General features: G+C 43.5%; 2 protein-coding genes across 2 annotated transcripts in view; one reads left to right on the top strand and one right to left on the bottom strand.

The window, feature by feature from the left end:
• The window catches only part of COQ10B (coenzyme Q10B), a 16,059-nt gene extending 13,402 nt beyond the window's left edge, over positions 1-2,657 (top strand). The window contains exon 5 of the mRNA XM_083413836.1: positions 1,188-2,657. Within this exon, the coding sequence (XP_083269962.1) occupies positions 1,188-1,355 (168 nt within the window). The 3' untranslated portion in view covers positions 1,356-2,657. The remainder of the gene's footprint in view (positions 1-1,187) is intronic.
• HSPD1 (heat shock protein family D (Hsp60) member 1) lies at positions 2,512-19,057 on the bottom strand. The gene is made up of 12 exons (XM_083409240.1): positions 18,700-19,057; positions 16,535-16,710; positions 13,519-13,771; positions 11,107-11,189; positions 10,738-10,833; positions 10,438-10,531; positions 8,796-8,964; positions 7,977-8,076; positions 6,698-6,943; positions 5,404-5,578; positions 4,386-4,564; positions 2,512-3,103 (listed from the first exon to the last, which is right to left on the bottom strand). The coding sequence occupies exons 1-12, from the start codon at positions 18,893-18,895 to the stop codon at positions 2,957-2,959; spliced, it is 1,914 nt and encodes a 637-aa protein (XP_083265366.1). The 5' UTR covers positions 18,896-19,057; the 3' UTR covers positions 2,512-2,956.
• Between the last annotated feature and the right edge of the window lie 80 nt (positions 19,058-19,137).

Raw genomic sequence — 19,137 nt, 5'->3', positions numbered from 1 at the left:
AATTTGATTTTGTCATGACTGACTGAAGAGGCAGTAGATAACAGCAGACTCTGCTGGAGACAAGACAGGACTGTATCTGCATGGGAATGGGATCAACCCTGCCCATTCCACCTAATTGCTCATATGGTGGATATCCTTATGGAATTGGCCTCCTTGGAGATCTGATCTTCATTGTCATTAAGTATAAATAGTAATGATCTAATGGATCTGGCCAAACCCATGGGGCTATGTAGAGCCCAATTTCAGATCTCCACGATCCCTTTTCCAACCTGTGTTACATCTGCATAGGTTTGTAAAGTGCATACCCTGCACTCAGAGCAGCTTATAAACAGCTTGATTTTATTTATTAACCCAGATTAAAACCAAGAGGAAAATATATAATTCAAAGCATCCCACCCACTTCTAAAAGGCCAGATATCTAAAGGCCAAAGGCCCGATTACAGCGGAACATTTTGCCTGGTGCCTAAAGAAGTGAGAGGTCCAGGGGGTCTTTAAGAGTCATGTCCTTAATAGGCATACATTCTCAGTAACTTCACACATATCCTTAATGTGTAGTTTTGGTTGCAACCACATGTTGTAACATGACAGTGGCAGTAAGTGGAATTGCTTTTGTTTCATTTATTGAAAAAGTGACCGGTTTAATTCCTGTATCAGCAGAAAGGTGGTGCGCAGCAGTTTTGTTTTCTTGTCAGATCTTAAAATTTCAGCCTATATAAATTCTTTTATTAATGAAATTCAGCTCTAAGTGGTGATGCTTATGCAAGTGGAATGCCATCCACAAAAATTAGGAGACCCGAGGGAAACTCAGAAGACTGCCCAACTACAGAAAATCAAACAAAAAGAGAAACGTACTCCACACTGAAACGTTTCGTGTTTACATTGGTATGTGGCTGTTGGCACCTAAATTCAAAATGCACTGAAAAGGCGTTAGTGGAAGGCAAAATGCAAAGAGCTACAGCTAAAACCTTTTCTGTACAAGGGGGTTTCGTTAGCTGCAAGCTGAGGGAGGCTATCATGAGAAGATGCAGCCAAGAAGAAAATACCTAGAGGAACTTACTGTGATTCCATAATTGCCTTGAATATATCCAACAAAGTTCTTTGGTCCTTTGCTGAAATGGATGCAGGAAAGAATGGGCCTAGCCATCTTTTTGTGAGTGACTGACACAACTTACCCTTTGTTTTAACAGATTTCGTTTGAGTTTCGTTCCCTTCTACATTCTCAGCTTGCCACACTGTTCTTCGATGAAGTCGTTAAGCAGATGGTTGCAGCATTTGAAAGAAGGGCATCCAAGTTGTACGGTCCAGAAACAGTCATACCTCGAGAGCTAATGCTTCACGAAGTGCATCACACATAAAAGGGGAGGAAGTAGTGTTAAACTACTTGGACATCGTGTTTTTACGTGAAGTGTTCTCCCATGCGGGCTTCTAGTTACATGGGGATTTGAAAATTATGTATAATACTACTGTACAACACAGGCCTGTAAGATGCAGATGTATATAATATAAAGCTTCAATCAAGTGCAATTATAAGGTGCTGATAAAGAGTGGCAGCTATAAACTACACCAAAATTGCCTTCTTCCTCTTGCCAGTTTTTATGAAACTCAGCACTGTCTACTGCCTAATGTTTTGCAGTGTTTCTAATATTTACTATTGGAATCAAGTTTTAAGTTATTAGTCTTTCAAATGCATATTTAAGTTATTTTTGCTATTCAGGAAAAGCTTTAAATTAGCACATATAATTCTGAGGACAAATTTCTCAGTATGTGTAACTATACTTAGTAGTTAGTGTGTAAGTGGAATGAATATATAAAGGGCTCTTTTAATCAATAAACATGTATGACATTGTCAAGTGCTTTCACAAGATTCTAGCAGGTAAATCTGTAAGGAGTCATGAATTCAAACTTTAAAGTGACTTGAGTTTCACAGATCTGTTTGTATATTACAGCACAACTTTGCTAGGATAAAAACATACTATTCCCTTTGTCTAGACTAAAGCAAGTTTTTGGGCAATCCTCTCTACAGCTAGCACTGAATTTTGCCATTTTCCAAAGTTGTATAATTGGCTGTGCAGCTAAATGTATCCTTTTCAACAGATTCCTAAAACGGCTTCAAGATTACTACCTTTAACTAGGAAGAGTCTTTAAAGTTTAGGCATCATAATCAAGAGAAGCCGTGGCATTTTATCCTGAGTGATGCTAAATACACTGGGTTGCACAAATTTAAAGTAATAAAGCAAAGACTGTAGCTGCCTAAACTTTAATAGCTCTTAATCTTGAGCAAGAACAAGGACTACAACCTTGGGCCCTCCAAATTTGAGCAAAACCAGCAAAAATTAATATAGCTGATGGCAAAGGAACTATTAAGGCTAATGTTTCTCCCATTCCTAGAAGGAAAAAAAAAAGGTTTAAGGATGATTGGCAAATGGCTCTGTACTCCAAGAAATGTTTTCAGGCTCACATACCCGATACAAAACAGGATTGAGTTGTGAATAAGTGAATACATTTCATACCTTTTTGAGCAATCTTTTATTACATAAAGTTGTCACATAATTGTATATTTGTCTACTTTGTACACAATTTTTATTCAGTCTTGCACACAATGGCTTCTGCATGTCCTAGTGATAGCAAGCACCAATAAAAGTCTGATTTTAACAGAACGGCAAGTGCTTGAACTGTTTAGAGCACAGCATTAGTACACGGATCTTCCACCCAGTCTCAGGAATGTACAAATGTCTTTATTCAAAGTACAAAATAAATTATCTGTAGGCATGGACAATGACTGTAAACGATGATGCATGTCTAAACTGAAACCCAGTAACTATTGTTACAGTGATTCTTCAAACACAGGCCCTTCTGCAGTCACTATCCATCCTGTTTCACCCTGACCTGAAGTTTTGCTTAAAACTGCCAGGTCACTCACTGTGGTTCCATGATGGGACATCCCTGTAGCTGAGCATTAGAACATGCCACCACCTCCCATGCCAGCCCCCATGCCTCCCATGGCAGCTTCCTTCTCCTCTTTAGGGATTTCCGTAACCACGGCTTCAGCTGTAGACAGAAGGGAAGCAACACCTGCTGCATCCATCAAGGCTGTCCTTACCACCTAAAAAAAGAAGTTTAAGATACATTTCAGTGATTGGCTGTGGTGATCTTTGTTTATGTGTGTGAGTGAGGTGGGTGGGTGTTTTGGATCGGGTTAGCCATATTGATTTGTATGCTGTTGGTGGATTATTGTCATTGTCCTGTTGGGCTGTGTATGTGATAAAGGGGAGCCATACCGGGGTGAAGGCGTCTTCTTCTGTTTGTCCCTGTGTCGGTTTCAGTTTACAGTGGTGCCCCGCAAGACGAATGCCTCGCAAGACGGAAAACCTGCTAGACGAAAGGGTTTTCCGTTTTGGAGGTGCTTCGCAGGACGAATTTCTCTATGGGATTGCTTCGCAAGACGAAAATGTCTTGCGATTCCTGGGGTTTTTTCCCGCTCCCCACCCCCTTTTTCTAAGGCACTAAGCTGCTAATAGCCTTTTAGCAGCTAATCCGCTAATCCCTTAAGCCTTTAATAGCCGCTAAACCGCTAATAGCGCTAATCCGCTAATGGGCTTGCTTTGCAAGACGAAAAAACCGCTAGACGAAGAGACTCACGGAACGGATTCTTTTCGTCTTGCGAGGCACCACTGTATTAGTTAACTTTTCTAGTAGGGCTGTTTCCCATACTATTTGGTACCATTGGTCCATACTTACTCCTGACAGGTCTCTCCAGTGTCTGGCTATGATGCTTCTGGCTGCTGAGAATAGGTGGGTTATGAGTTCTTTGTGGTGTAAATGGGCATTGTTGTCTTGGAAGATGTTTAGTAGGGCCAATTCTGGGGTGATGTCTATTACTTGCTTAGTTATTTTACATATTTCTTGTATGGCTGTTGTCCAGAGTAGTTGGATTTTGGGACACTCCCACCACATGTGGAGGTGCACCCTCTCCAGCATTTTGGTGAGGTTCCTGGGTGTATTAGCACTAGCAAACAATCACACCCTAGGCCAACCCCAACCACCACCAAAGGAACACAAGTGAACAACACAAACAACGCTGACCCCAAACTCTACATACATTAAACATAATAGAAACACCGCCACGCGACCCCACACCCATCCATCTTCCCTCTCTCCACCCCCCTTTCTTTTTTCTTTTCTTCTCCCCCTAATGCCTCAACAAATGACATGGATTTGTATAAATGTCACATGGAAAAAAACAACGAGGCATTACACGTACTTCTGTAAAACAAGAAAATCCTTAATAATAATAATAATAAAAGATATATTTCAGTGAGACACTTGTACAGCTCGTTATCTATTGTGTTGAGATGATAGGCCCGTTGGGAAATAAGAGTACTTACCTTCGTTGGATCAATGATGCCTTTCTCTACCATGTTTACGAACTCGCCAAGCATGGCATCGTAGCCAACATCGGCTGCGCTTTGCATGATTTTCTCAACTATCAGCGATCCTTCAACGCCTGCATTTTTGGCAATAGTCATTGCTGGAATTTTCAGGGTTCTCTTGATAATTTCGATACCTTAAAGGAAAAGGTAAGCGATGTTAGCAGAAACTAGTCTTGGCAACAGAATGGGTACATTTGAAATCCCATTACCAGCCAGGGAGCCAACAAAGATTATAGCAATCCTCTCTATCCTGCGCATACGCTTGCCAGACGATTGCAAGAACAAGCAGACCTTTTGTTCCTTTCAAAAATCTTAACACCTCCCACATCAGGGTTGGGGAAACCTTTGGCCTGCACAACCTTTTGGACATATGCCAGTGATGGACAGAGCAGTAAATAAAATTGTTATCTAATGGTAGGCCAGTTTCAACACCCCCCCCCCCATTTTCTACTCAGGCAAGCAAGAAGCATCCTTAAAATTGAAATATTCAGCCCCTGAGCCTGAGGTTCCCAGTCCCTGCTCTAAGGGATGATGACCTTGAGGGCATCCAGATATAGGGACTCCCAACACCCACCAACATAGCCAATAGGAGCAATTCAAAGACAGGTTAGCCAAAGGAGTTTCCTGCCCACTCAACTCTCTGCACCCCCCAAGAAAGGTACAGTGGTGCCTCGCAAGACGAAAAGAATCCGTTCCGCGAGTCTCTTCGTCTAGCGGTTTTTTCGTCTTGCGAAGCAAGCCCATTAGCGGATTAGCGCTATTAGCGGCTATTAAAGGCTTAAGGGATTAGCTGCTAAAAGGCTATTAGCAGCTTAGTGCCTTAGAAAAAGGGGTGGGGAGCGGAAAAAAATCGCAGGAACTTGCAAGATGATGTCTTGCGAAGCACCTCCAAAACGGAAAACCCTTTCGTCTAGCGGGTTTTCCGTCTTGCGAGGCATTCGTCTTGCGGGGCACCACTGTATAGCGCACCTACCAATTTTCTGATCTTCATTGGCTGGAGTCAAAGTATCTAGTGCCGGAATGCACCGAAGCAGCGCACAGCCACCTCCTAGAACGATGCCTTCCTCTACGGCAGCACGAGTGGCATTGAGGGCGTCCGTGACTCTGTCCTTCTTCTCATTCACCTCAACGTCACTCGTTCCTCCAACCTAAGAAAAGAAATCTTATTTTAAGGCTGCTGTTCCGAGCTCTAATCTGAAAGTTATGTCACAAAGACAGCTCTATAGCAGGGGAAGGTGGATGGTCTATGGCCTTCCCTATGGAATGAGGGAAAACTCTCATTCTGGCCAGGGTAGCTGGGGCTGATGCCGGTCAGAATCTACCACCATCTGGAGGGCCACTGGCTTCCTATTCTCACTTTATAGCCTAGAGAGCGCTCCTTGCACCTGAGGGAAAAAGGCTATCGTTGTGCAGTGATCTACTTTCGGTGAATGTCACTGTGGTGATCATCTTTTAGTTGGCAGGTATAGGACTTTTTCTTTCATAATATTATTGGGTGAGCATTTAGTAAATAAAATAGTAATACTGTATTCTTCCGATATTACAAATTACAACATCTACAGTAAAGTATTTTTTTAAACAACTGCAAACTGCTTAGAAACATTTTATGCATGTGTGTATGTTTGTGTTTTCATTATTGTAAATCGCCCTGTGGTCCTTGAGTGAAGGGCGGTACAGTGGTGCCTCGCAAGACGAAATTAATTCGTTCTGCGAGTTTTTTCGTCTTGCGAATTTTTTCGTCTTGCGAAGCACCACTGTGCATTGACGGTTTCCCATAGGAATGCACTGACGGTTTTAAAAAAAAGGCGCAAGACGTTTTCGTCTTGCAAAGCAAGCCCATAGGGAAATTCGTCTTACGAAGCAACTCAAAAAACGAAAAACTCTTTCGTCTTGAGAGTTTTTCGTCTTGCGAGGTACCACTGTATAGTCGTACCTTGGTTGTCGAACGCCCTGGAATTCGTACGTTTTGGCTCCCGAATGCCGCAAACCCAGAAGTGATTGTTCCGGTTTGCGAACGTTCTTTTGGAACCCGAAAGTCCGACAGGCTTTCCGTGGCTTCTGATTGGCTGCAGGACCTTCCTGCAGCCAATCAGAAGCCACGTTTTGATTTTAGAACGTTTTGGAAGTCGAACAGACTTCCAGAACCGATTCATTTTGACTTCGAAGGTAGTATATAATAGTAAAATAATTTTATGCAATAAGCAACAAATAAAAGTAGTAGTAAAAAAATAAATAAATAAAAATAAAATAGTAATACGAAGATTCACCTTTAGTACAGCTACTCCGTCAGAAAGTTTGGCCAAGCGTTCATTGAGTTTCTCCTTCTCGTATTCACTTGTTGTAACCTCCAGTTGTTCAACTATTTCCTGAATGCGCTTTTCAATTTGTACTTTGTCACCTTTCCCTTTAAGTAGCAAACAGTCATCTTTCGTCACAATGACTTCTCCAACTTTACCAAAGTCGTGAGGTTGAATGTCTTCTACATTGATGGTCAAGCCTTCTTCCCCAAACACCTGAAACAGATTAATATTAAATACTTTAAAAAGTCCACGGCTTTTTTCAAATTACTGATTAGCTGGTTTCATTCGGACATCTTCATTGGGAATGCCATCCTAAACACACTCACTAGAGAAAGCCCCACTAAATTCAGTGAATGGGCTTATTAACACTCTTAATGCTTCACCTAGATTTTCTGTACTTGTAATTGCAAAGTGACCTACAGGAAGTAACAGCTTCCTAGACATTTGCAAAAATTGGTTGATTTATTTTATTTACTTCTGCAGTAATGCCCCACCTTTCCTTCAGGGACCTCAATGCTGCATACAAAGCTCTTGCTCTCAGCATCTTATCCCCACAAGCACCTTGAGGTAGGTTAGACTGAGAGACGGCAAGTGGTTCAAAGTCACCCAGCAAGTTCCATGGCTGAATCGGATTTGGACTCGCAACCTAGGTTCAACCACTACAAATGTCTCCGCCCGTTACATTCACATTCTGAATTGGTTTCTTAATGCACAGAGCTTACACTGGCAATGTTATCTATTTTCTAAGCAAATCTTTTACGACTGGAAAGAAGGGCTATGTTCAGCACTGAACAACCAATGATGTATGCAACGGTAAAAACAGGGCATAGCATGGCTTAGGCCTGACTCATCTGATCAGTGCGTGGTGCTTTCTTTAAACTGGCACGCATCTGTAGCTCAGTTGTAGAGCAGGTGCTTTGTATGCAAAAGGTGTCAGGTTCAACTCTTGACATCTTCAGGCAAAAAGGGGAAAGATTCCTGCCTGAACCCCAGGAAAACATCTCCCAAACATCTGTTGATGGTTGGTTGGAGTTATTAAGACTAGGAAGACTACTGAGTTAGGTGGCCAAATGGCCTGCCTTTGTATAAAGTTCCCATGTTCCTACGGCAATCTGGATTAACATCCAACGTCTTTTGTTAGAAAAGTACATATAATCAGTTATGGCTCTGCAAAAAATTGGTAAACGAGTATTCCATGCAAATTATTTAGTGTTAATACTTAAGATACATATGAAAATTTACTTACAGCACCGCCTGTAGCAACTGCCATATCTTTAAGCTGATTTTTTCTATTGTCACCAAAACCGGGTGCTTTCACGGCAACAACCTGTAGGCCAACCTTCAGTCTGGAAAAAAAAGGAGAGAAAGTCAGCACTCCGAGTTATTAGTTGTTCACGTCTTTATTCCGAAATGGTACAACTGTGTTCTGGTAAAATAAGGCTCTCCATAGTTGACAACACTGAAAACTCAACTGAAAATCAGCGAAAGTGATCTCCTATTCATTGTTTGTTTATTTGTCAGGATTTAAATCTGTTTTCATATTAAAGGCTGAAGACTACAGTGGTACCTCGGGTTAAGAACTTAATTCGTTCTGTAGGTCCGTTCTTAACCTGAAACTGTTCTTAACCTGAAGCACCACTTTATTTAATGGGGTCTCCCGCCGCCGCTGCCACACGATTTCTGTTCTCCTCCTGAAGCAAAGTTCTTAACCGGAGGTACTATTTCTGGGTTAGTGGAGTCTGTAACCTAAGGTACCACTGTACTGATGAACATCCCCCCCCCCCCCCCTAGTTTAAGCCCACTAGATCTGCAACGCTAAGTATTCTTTTATGGACTTCCTACTTCAATCAATAAGGCTTATTTCCTTTATGATCTGGCTATAAAGTGTACAATTTCTTGGACCAGACAATACCTGGAAAAAGAAAATGTTTTATCTAATTAGAGCGAAGATTTTTGCCCTACCCTGCAACAGTTACCCCTTTCTGCAGCAAGATTACTAAGGAAGATCAAATGGATTAAACTCAAAAGTGTTAAAAATAAAGGCAGATACTTGTTCCACGCCTACCTGTTTAATACAAGGGTACTGAGGGCCTCTCCATCAACATCTTCAGCAATAATAACTAAAGGCTTGCGGTGATTATTGGCAATTTCAAGAGCTGGTACTATGGACTGAACACTAGAAATCTTCTTTTCACTGATTAACACGTAAGCATCTTGGAATTCACATTTCTGTCCTACAGATGAAAGCAACGTTATTGAAATAAATTACAAAATACTATCTCAAGAGATTGTGACTATATTAACATTCCTCAGTTTCTAATCCTATCATAGCCACTATGCAGCCACCTTCTTTGAAATGCTTCAAAAAACATGCCCAATTACAGCAGACTTTCAGTGGTCTCTAACATACAACTTTTCTTTGAACTGTTAAAATGCTACCCAAGGACATGCAAAAACAGGACTATTAATTCTTGCATAATTCTGTATGTTACTGGTTTTGTTTACCTGAAACCAGTAACATACAGTATTTCCGTTTAATTCAGGGATGGGCAGAAGGTAGATCAGGATCTACTGGTAGATCTCTCTGTGATCTGCAACAGATCAAAGATTCCTGGATTCCAAATTTTTAACAATGGTGTAACGGTCAAAACAAAGCAAGCTTTTTCAACTTCCTTCTAAATTAGGCTGCTTGAAATGAAGGACGCTTGGGAGAAATATAATTTGCTACTTGTGGGAAAGATTAAAGCTGGATTCCACTTTTTACGTATTTTAGTAGCAATCTTTTTTTTTTTTTTTTTTTTTTTGCCTGTACCCAAATTTGCCTCCTCACAAGTATGCAAATAAAATGCAAGCATGAGAGTTCCAGCACCTATAATTTGTGAGGCAGCTTCGTCAGCAACGGCACACAAAAGGGCAAACACATGCTACGTACCTAAAGTATTCCATTAAGAATCCTAAGAGATATTAGGATTTAAGGGTATAAGATTTAAGGGGTTTTTTTTTCCTTTTTTTTGTCTATTAGACTGGAGTTTGGATAACTTTCTAGATGTTGATGGGAGAATAAGGTTTAAATGGATTAAGACAAATAAGGGAGTAAGCAGTAAAAGATGGAAAGAACTTGCTGATCTAATTAATAATTGGAATACAAAAAGGGAGGTGGGAGGAGGTCGAGGAAATAAGTTATTGAAAGATGGAACTTGAAAAATGGAAGTGTTTTCTTTTTAAACGTTTTTGTTTTTTGTTTCCTTCTTTGTTGGTGGGGTGGAGGGGTGGTTTTTTATGTATTTTTAAATTTTCATTTTTGTTTTTTCTTCTTCTTATTCTACTGTATTTTGTCTTTTTCAACTTTTTTTCTGTATTTGTGAAAACTGGAATAATTTTTTTTTTTTTTTAAAAGAACCCTAAGAGGTTCATTAAGGTTTGGATCGTGAGATTAAGTTCCTGATGAGTGGCATGGGGAGCTCTCACCTTTCCCTGCGTGTTTATCCGTATGTACAAACCACATCACATGCCAGAAAAGATGGCACAACTTGTGCCACAGATCTAATTCTGTAAATTAGGGAGTGGGCTCTAATATTTGCAGACACCTCTATTTTGAGGCAAGAAGGAACACATTACTAAGATTTTTTTTAAAATTGCGTTTAGTCTATTCCAACAGAATCAAGCTGTTAAGGCAAGCGAGCAGTGTGAGTCTTGTTCTAACTTACCTTTGGCTGTGTTAATGAAGTAGGGAGAGATGTAGCCTCTATCAAACTTCATGCCTTCAATAATTTCTAATTCATCATTCAAAGTTTTTCCGTCCTGTTTTTTTTAAAAAAGGGCATGGAAATTAGCTGCACCCTGTGTGCACAACCTATCTCATAACAAGCTGCTTCATTTTCTGTTTTAGACCTTTGGCTCCCCCATAATGTTGCACTTTTTCTACAATGATGAGGTCTTTTTCTCAACAATGAGCTAGTATCCTATTTTGGCATACAATAAGTAGACCTTACTAGAGGTACCCTTACCTTAACTGTGATAACACCTTTTCGTCCAACTTTTTTCATGGCATCAGAGATTATGTTGCCAATTTCCTTGTCGCCATTTGCAGATATTGTAGCAACCTGTCCAACAAAAAGAGAGAGATCTGCGTGAACTAGCTACAAATACTACCTTTTTTAAAAAAAATAAAAGAGGCTGGAGTATTGAAAGCATAGTCAAAGAGGCATTACAACGCAAATTTAAGGAATAGCGCCTAGAACATTTTCTCACAGATACAATATTGTTAAAGGAGTGAAATATTACATTTAGCAAGTCCTCTTAAACGGTGCACCTACACGATATAAAAGTAGCAGGGAGAAGGAAGATGTTTGTTTTACGAAAGAGATAGCATTTACCTGAGCAATTTCTTCTGGAGTTGTGACTGGTTTGGACAACTTCTTCAATTCCTCAATTACAGCATCTACAGCGAGCATCACCCCTGAGGGAACACGGTACAGCTATGCAATTAAACAATCTACACAGTCAACAGCAAACAAAAGTTAACCATCCTACTATGCTCCAAGAGCAACAAAAAGGCTATAAATGACCATACAATGCATTATCCCTGACTGCTGGGATGCAGTTATCACATTAAACACCAGGAGGATAGGAGGTAAATAAGTGAATAAGCAGTGAAAGTCGGAAGGAATTTGCTGACTCGATTAATAACTGGAATACAAAGAGGGAGGTGGGAATAGGCTGAGGAACTAAGTTATGAAAGATGGAATTTGAAAAATGGATTTTTTCTTTGTTTTGAATGTTTTTTGCCTAATTTTTGTGGTGCTGGGGTGGGGAAGGGGGTTTCTTTTATGTATTTCTGGGTATCTGCTTTTTTTTCTCTTCTTTTTTTTCTTCCTCTGTCTATTTGGTATTTGATTTTTTTGTTTTGCAGTTTTGTTTTTGTATCTGTGGAAAAATTTAATAAATATCATTTAAAAAAATAAAAATAAAATAAACACCAGGAAGATAGGGTCCACACATGTCACAGAGCTGCCTCTTCCTCTTTCCTGCATGATGAATTTCTCCCCGAAAAAGCATTCACTAGGAGGGGTTCTTCACCTAGGAAAACACAGGGCATTGTGCCATTGGTTACCTCCACCTCCAGCATCAAGGGCTTTTCACCAGCTAGGGAAACACCAATCTGATGCCGTGCAGGTTCACTCAAATCTGTCTCTGCCTTAGAAAGGCAAGAGGAGGCAGAACCAAAAATGCAACTTTCATAGTGCCAGACAGCACAAGGCAGAGATAGGAGGTGAGATGAAGGTGCAATTTGCTTATTAAGACTGCCTATCTGCAGGCATGCGCTACTCATTTTGGGCAGCAACTGTCCCTCCTACCCTGCCATGCAGTCAGACCTTTAGGGTCTTGATCCTCAACACACTTGTTTCATGCTTTTAAGAAGACCACAAAAGCATTTTATGTGCCTCTTTTATAAAAGACCGATAAAGGCCCAGGTACCATTACGCTCGGTAAACAGCACGTAACGTAAGCGGTCACCAGAAACAATATACAGTGGTGCCTCGCAAGACGAAGTTTTTTCGTTCTACGAGTTTTTTCGTCTTGCGAGGCATCGCTGTGTATTGACGGTTTCCCATAGGAATGCATTGGCGGTTTTTTTAAAAAAAGGCGCAAGACGTTTCGTCTTGCGAAGCAAGCCCATAGGGAAATCAGTCTTGCGAAGCAACTCAGAAAACGGAAAACTCTTTCGTCTTGCGAGTTTTTCGTCTTCCGAGGCATTCGTCTTGCGAGGTACCACAGTACAAAAATTCACTGACCAATGTGCTTTAACAGGGGTCACAATATATTGTTAGTAATTTCATTCTTTCATTGCTGTTGGATCTCATGATCCACATTCTATAGTGATAGGAGTGTGGGAGCAGAACTCAGACACTGTACTTCCGTTCTATGTGCTTTTGTATTTCTCTCTTTGTTCTCTGCTTTCGGACAGAGGAGACGTGTGTGAAGCTGCTGCTCACATTCAATCATGTTTGTTGTTTTGATCTGCTGTAAATAAAGAAGCTTTCGCAATGCCAAATACCTACACTCACTTCCTGCTGATACTCAGCTAACGCTAATAGCTTGCCCACAGCTCCACTGGATGTGGGTCGCTGGACACCTGCGTACGAGGAAGGGATGTACGCATATCTATGACCAGAAAATTAGACACCCCACTTCCCATTTTCTTTTCACGAAAGTAGCACCTTGTAATGTTTCTGCAACATTGGTACATACAGTGGTACCTCGGGTTACATACGCTTCAGGTTACAGACTCCGCTAACACAGAAATAGTGCTTCAGGTTAAGAACTTTGCTTCAGGATGAGAACAGAAATTGTGCTCCGGCAGTGCGGCGATGGCCCCATTAACTAAAGTGGTGCTTCAGGTTAAGAACAGTTTCAGGTTAAGTACGGACCTCCGGAACGAATTAAGTACTTAACCCGAGGTACCACTATACTATAAAATGGGCCTGCCTTCCTTATCCATTGTTTATACAAGTTGGTTGAATTTGTATGTTGCTATATTGGAAAATAATAATAAGGGACGCAGGTGGCACTGTGCGTTAGACCACAGAGCCTAGGACTTCCTGATCTGAAGGTCGGCTGTTCAAATCCCTGCAATGGGGTGAGCTCCTGTTGCTCGGTCCCAGCTCCTGCCCACCTAGCAGTTCAAAAGCACGTCAAAGTGCAAGTAGATAAATAGGTACCAAGATAAACAAGGAAGATAACTAGAGGAATTGGCAGGTCTGAGCCAACGTTATCCACATCATTACCTCTCCTGATCTCCACTGGATTCGCTCCTTTACTGATCATTTCAAACCCCTCCCTGGCAATCGAACGTGCCAGTACCGTCGCGGTCGTAGTACCGTCTCCCGCCTCTTCATTGGTATTGTTGGCAACATCCTGAACTAACTTGGCTCCAATGTTTTTGTACTTGTCCTTCAAGTCAATTGACTTGGCTACTGTCACGCCATCTTTCGTCACCTTAGGGCTTCCCCAGCTCTGTTCAATGATTACTGTTCTCCCCTGTAAAAACACGACACACACACGCACAATGAAACACTGGATTACTAAGGTAATTTCTTCCTGAGGCTGCAAGCCGCAACGCTTCCAGGAAGGCAGATATGCAAAAGTGTAAACAGTGCAAAAGACCCCCTTGAAAGGTGGTGGACTCTCCTTCCTTGGAGATTTTTAAGCAGAGACTGGATGGCCATCTGTCATGGATGCTTCAACCAAGATTTCTGCATAGCGGGGTTGGGCTAGAGCAGTGTTCCCCAACCTTGGGCCTCCAGCTGTTTTGGGACTACAATTCCCATCATCCTTGACCACTGGTCTTGCTAGCGAGGGATGATGGGAGTTGTAGTCCAAAAACAGCTGGAGGCCCAAGGTTGGGGAACACTGGACTAGAGGACCCTCTGAACTCTACAATGTCATGATTATAGAAGATCAGAAGAGCCTGCTTGATCAGGTCAACGGCCCATCTAGCCAAGCATCCTGTCCCCCCAGTGGCCAACCAGTTGCCTGTGGAAGGCCCATAAGCATCTGAACACAAGAGTACTCCCCCTTCCTGTGGTTTGCCGCAACTGGTATTTGGAAGCATTGACCTCCAGCTGTGGTAGCAAAGCAGAACCACTGGGGGTAGCAGCCATCAATAGCCTTCTTCCCCCATGAATTTGTCCACCCCTCTTTTAAAGCCATCTGAATTGGTGGTCATCACTGCTTCCTGCAGCAGCAAGTTCCACTAGTTTAACTATGTGTTGTGTGGCTTGCAGTGTTGATGCACAATCTGGCTTTGGCTAACATTTACAGACTTTCCCACCAGCAGATGATCCCTTAGTAAGCAGAGAGCTATGTCAAGATGCTTGGTATACACATGGAACCAGCTCTGAGCTCCAGGTTTTACATACATACAAAAATATTTTTAGCAGGCATTCAACTAATGTCGAATGAAGTATTTACACTTGAACAACGGAACTCCCCCCCCCCCACAAAAATAAATCTGTTTTAGGGGCTCCCTCTACCTTTTAGAACAGATATGGGGATAGCTAGTGCTCATGCGAGTGGGACGGACATTCTGCTACATAAACACATTTTTTTTTTGCTCTAACAGGACCCTTGTAAAACTTCAATGTATGATATTTATTTATGGGGCACCTGTCAAGCTACTAATCATTCTGAGTGCTCACGGGTTGCAGAACACTGAGCGTAGACATAGCTTGTTCCTCTCTGCCACCTATTGACACAACAGTAGCACATCAGCCACGGCTGCAACGCCTGTAGGGGCATATTTTGTGATAATTATATAGCAATATATAACATTTATTTATCCGTACACATGGTGCATTTGGAACCACAATGAATGTTGGAGCAGCAGCAGCAGCAGCAGCAGCAGCAGCAGCAGTATCTTACGTAAGGAAGTGTGGGCACAGATAATGTGAATGTAAAGGAATAGTTCCATTTAAACTGCTGGTATAGATAATACAAAATGTAAATTAGCTGTTCGTTATCATGTGGCTTTTATATCTCAACTCTGTTGTTCTTGTATCTTATTTTAACTTTTTCTAAGAATTTATCTGCAAATCACCTTGTCCTATTTATCAGATTAGTAAAAAATTAAAAAATGACCAGCTCTGAGGACATCAGAGGAACCGCTTAAAACGAGGGTCCACCAATTCCAATTAGTCTTGGTAACCAGCTAAACTTTCTGCCCACTGCTGGCAAGGACACTCTTTGAGGAACAAGGTCTTGCTTGACTAAGGTATTGTATGGCACAGTTGGGCTGGCTGTGGGAAACTTTCTAACTTTGCGCTGAGCCAAAAAGCTCACGAAAGAAATATCACCAGTTTTTTTCCTGAGCCTCTCTGCTCAGTGTGAGGTCAAGGATAGCGACTGTCCAGAGTACGGTTGGGACTTTTGCTCACTTTAAGCACATTTTACCAGTGATGAGCACATTTATGGATTGCTATACGTGAACAATGGTGCGACTACAAAGGAGCAGGGGAATGTGTTACACAGGTGTAGGAAACTAAAGTAGGGAGCAGAGAGGCAGGAAGAGCATGTGACTGAAGAGCAGTGAGTGTTTGCAATGAAGACGGACAGAGCTTTGGGATTGTTAATGGTTAACTGAGATACTTTACGTATTACTAAAGATTCATGTCTGTAGCATAAGGTTCCATCTAGGATACTTAGCGAGACTCCCTGCTGCTGCTTCCCCGGCTGGCCTTAGAAGCCCAAAAGAAATTCAGATGAAGGCCACCTTGTGCACACACCTCTTGATGCCCCTTGTCCTGCCTGAAGGTCTAGCCACCATTAAGGCAAAAAGGAGAGCAAATGAGTGGTGCATTCTGCCTCTCTCAAACTAGCTATATATGCAGCTGCCATGTGGACTTGAAACCTTTGAGGATTTTAGCTCAAAGGAATAACGAAGTGAGAGAATGCATGAAAGAACATGTCCCAACTATCTCATTCATCTACTTGCCAGGCAACAAATTCTAATTTGTGTCAAGTATGTATGCCAGTGGCAATAAATTCACAGGAATGCTCTAGCAAACCATTTTAAAGAGGACCCAAAGGACAAGGTCCAGTCAAAGTGAAGCACTTTTAAGCCCCAATGATTCCATTGGAAGGTTATTTAAGCACATGCTCACCTTTCTCACTGCAAAACCAGTCAGACCCCAAAGCTCTTAATTTTGACTGGATCGTACCCCAAGCATGTAGGATATATTTTGGACTATGCTCATCCCTTCAGGACAAGCTTCCGCATAACAGCAAGTAAAGCCATTTCACTACCTTTGGTCCCAAGGTGACGGCCACAGCATCAGCAAGAAGGTCAACGCCCTGCAGCATAAGAGCTCTAGCATCTGCTCCAAATTTAACTTCTTTTGCATAGGATCTCGTAAGGTGCGGGGCCAGTGCTCTGGACACCGGCCTTATCTGACGCAGCACTGTTGGTAAACGGAGCATTTCTGCAAACGAATGAAATTTTAAAAGAAATCAGTGCCAACACAACCACTGCTTTATCTGCCACGTGCTAGAGAGCATTCCATGCCTGTAGCCATGAGCTCAGTCGCGACCATTGCTTGAAGGTACACAAAGTGGCTGAAGTTGTCTGAATGCAAGCACTGCCTTTTGAAAAATGGGAACTGAATTACGGGGCCATGCATGACCAGCAACAGCCATAAGAATCAGAGTTGGAAGGGGCCCCAATGGATCATCTAGTCCAGGAATAGGCAAACTAGGCCCTCCAGATGCTCTGGGCCTACAATTCCCATCATCCCTGACCACTGGTCCTGTTAGCTAGGGATGATGGGGGTTATAGTCCCAAAACATCTGGAGGGCCAAGTTTGCCTATGCCTAACCTGGTCCAACCCCCTGCAATGCAGCAATATGTACCCATACGGGTTGCTCATTTGAAGGTCCCTCAGGTGGCACAATGCCTGTTAACCAGAAGGTGTCAAGCCCACCTAGGAACAGCTGTGGGCAGGATTCCTGCTTGCAGGGGGTTGGACTAGATGACTCTCGGGGTTCCTCGCAACTCTAAAGTTCTATTATTTTATGTGCTAACACCAATTAACCCTGTACGCTAGCATAGGACACTTAAGGCCCTCCAGATATTGCTGGACTACTGCTCCTTAACCACTGCCCAGTTGATGAATGTTAGGAGCGTAACAACAGGAGGGAACCACGTTTCACAACCCTGGCATACATATTTATCCTGAGGGAGAAAGTATTATATAATTTCAGCACTGATTTCATTTCAACAGAGTGCACGTGCGTTTTAGAACATATACACATGATCAGAACTACTGAGCGAACGCTTGTTTAATGGGGCATATCTAGATAGCTCAGTTGGTTTTGAAAATGTCAATCTTGCAGCTTTTTTCAGGGCATTAGTCTAGATGATCCACAGGGACGCTTCCAACTCTACGGTCCTAAAAATCGGAAGGGGTATCCTATTGATTCCAATTAGTTACCTTGACGTCAAGTTTCAATGCAAAGGAGCCGAGGGAACTACAATGCTGAACTAACCAAATACCAGGAATAATGGAGATAGGGAAACTGCTCAGGTCATCAAGGAAAAGCCGATGAAAGAAAACGGGGAGGTGGAGTGGGATGGAATGTGTGGGAGAGAGGAAAGAGGCAGCAGGAGGAGAAAACAGGCAAGAAGAAAGTTCAATGAACAAGCCCAGCGTATCCTTTGCCCCCCACACGTGCTCCTTCCTACCATCAGGTCGGCACACAAGGTCATGCGGACCCAGGCCTCCCCCTGCCGCCAGGAGGGCAGCGCTGCAATGCAAGGGGAAGGCTGACTTTGGCCCACCTTCCCCCCCAGGGCGGAGGTGGGAAAGAGAGGGGAGCTGCCCCACCTTTAACATGGGAGGAAAAAACGCGAGAAGGTCTCCTTCCGCAGCAGCTTCACCAGGGAAGTCGCAGAGGGGCGTCAGAGCACGTGCCAGGGTCCCCACGCAAAAAAGGGCCAAGCGATCACGAGAGCCTAGCAAGGTTGTGATTTAGGGAGGTTCAGCCTAAGCGGAAACCCTCAAAGCGGGGATCGGACCTCGGCATGGAAGACTCGCAGGTCCCGCCCCCCCATCTCCCAACACACGTGTGAACGCATTCACACAAGAAAGGCGCTCGGCCTGAAAGAGAGGCTTGGCGTGGCTGCTGCAAAGGCCGCTTCTTCCTCCTCATAAATGGACTCTTCTCTCCCGCTACCCCTTATAAATCAAGGACTGAGACACGCGTCGTCGTCGCCATCCCCCCCCCCATAAGGAGTTCCCTGAGCCCATCTACTCTTTCCCCTATGGGGACTAAACCACCTCGTGCGGCCGGGAGGGGGGTGGTCAGATGCGGGCAGGGAAAACCCCGTTTTCATGCAAGGGACCCTCCCCGCTCCCATTGGTCAATTTCTTCCTTTCCTCTCTCCTTCGGCGCCCCCCCCCCGGCCCGCTTACTCTTTGGCGGCGGCTGGAAGCGGTTGCAGGACGAACGGCAGCGGGCTCGGCTCGGACCGCACGCGCACAGCCTGGGAAGCAGCGCGGCTCTCTCGCGACTCTCCTCCGCCGCCGCCCCGCCCCTTCCTCCTCCCCTCTCCAGAGCCCACGTGAGAGGTTGGCGCGGAAGGGAACCCGGGAACCAGCCTGGCGGCATAACCCTCGCGCCCCGCCCAATCCTCGCCTCGGGAGCAGGAGACGTTGGGGGGGGGGGTTGAGCGGGCGGGGCTCTCTCGCTTGGAGCGCCTGCGCTCTGCGCTTGGACGGCTTTCAAAACGCCAAAGGCACCGCCGGCGTTTATGCCTTGCGCAGGTTCCCGGGCCCCGCGGTTCCAGAATTTTCTGGAATGCCCATGCTCGCGAAAGGTCGCGCGGGGCGTTGCGTCACCTCCGCTCCCCT

Source organism: Podarcis tiliguerta (assembly GCF_965153285.1).
Source record: "Podarcis tiliguerta genome assembly, chromosome: 1".
Taxonomy (NCBI): Eukaryota; Metazoa; Chordata; class Lepidosauria; order Squamata; family Lacertidae; genus Podarcis; species Podarcis tiliguerta.
Note: the sequence above shows the minus strand (reverse complement) of the source record. Positions and strands in the feature narration are given on the sequence as shown.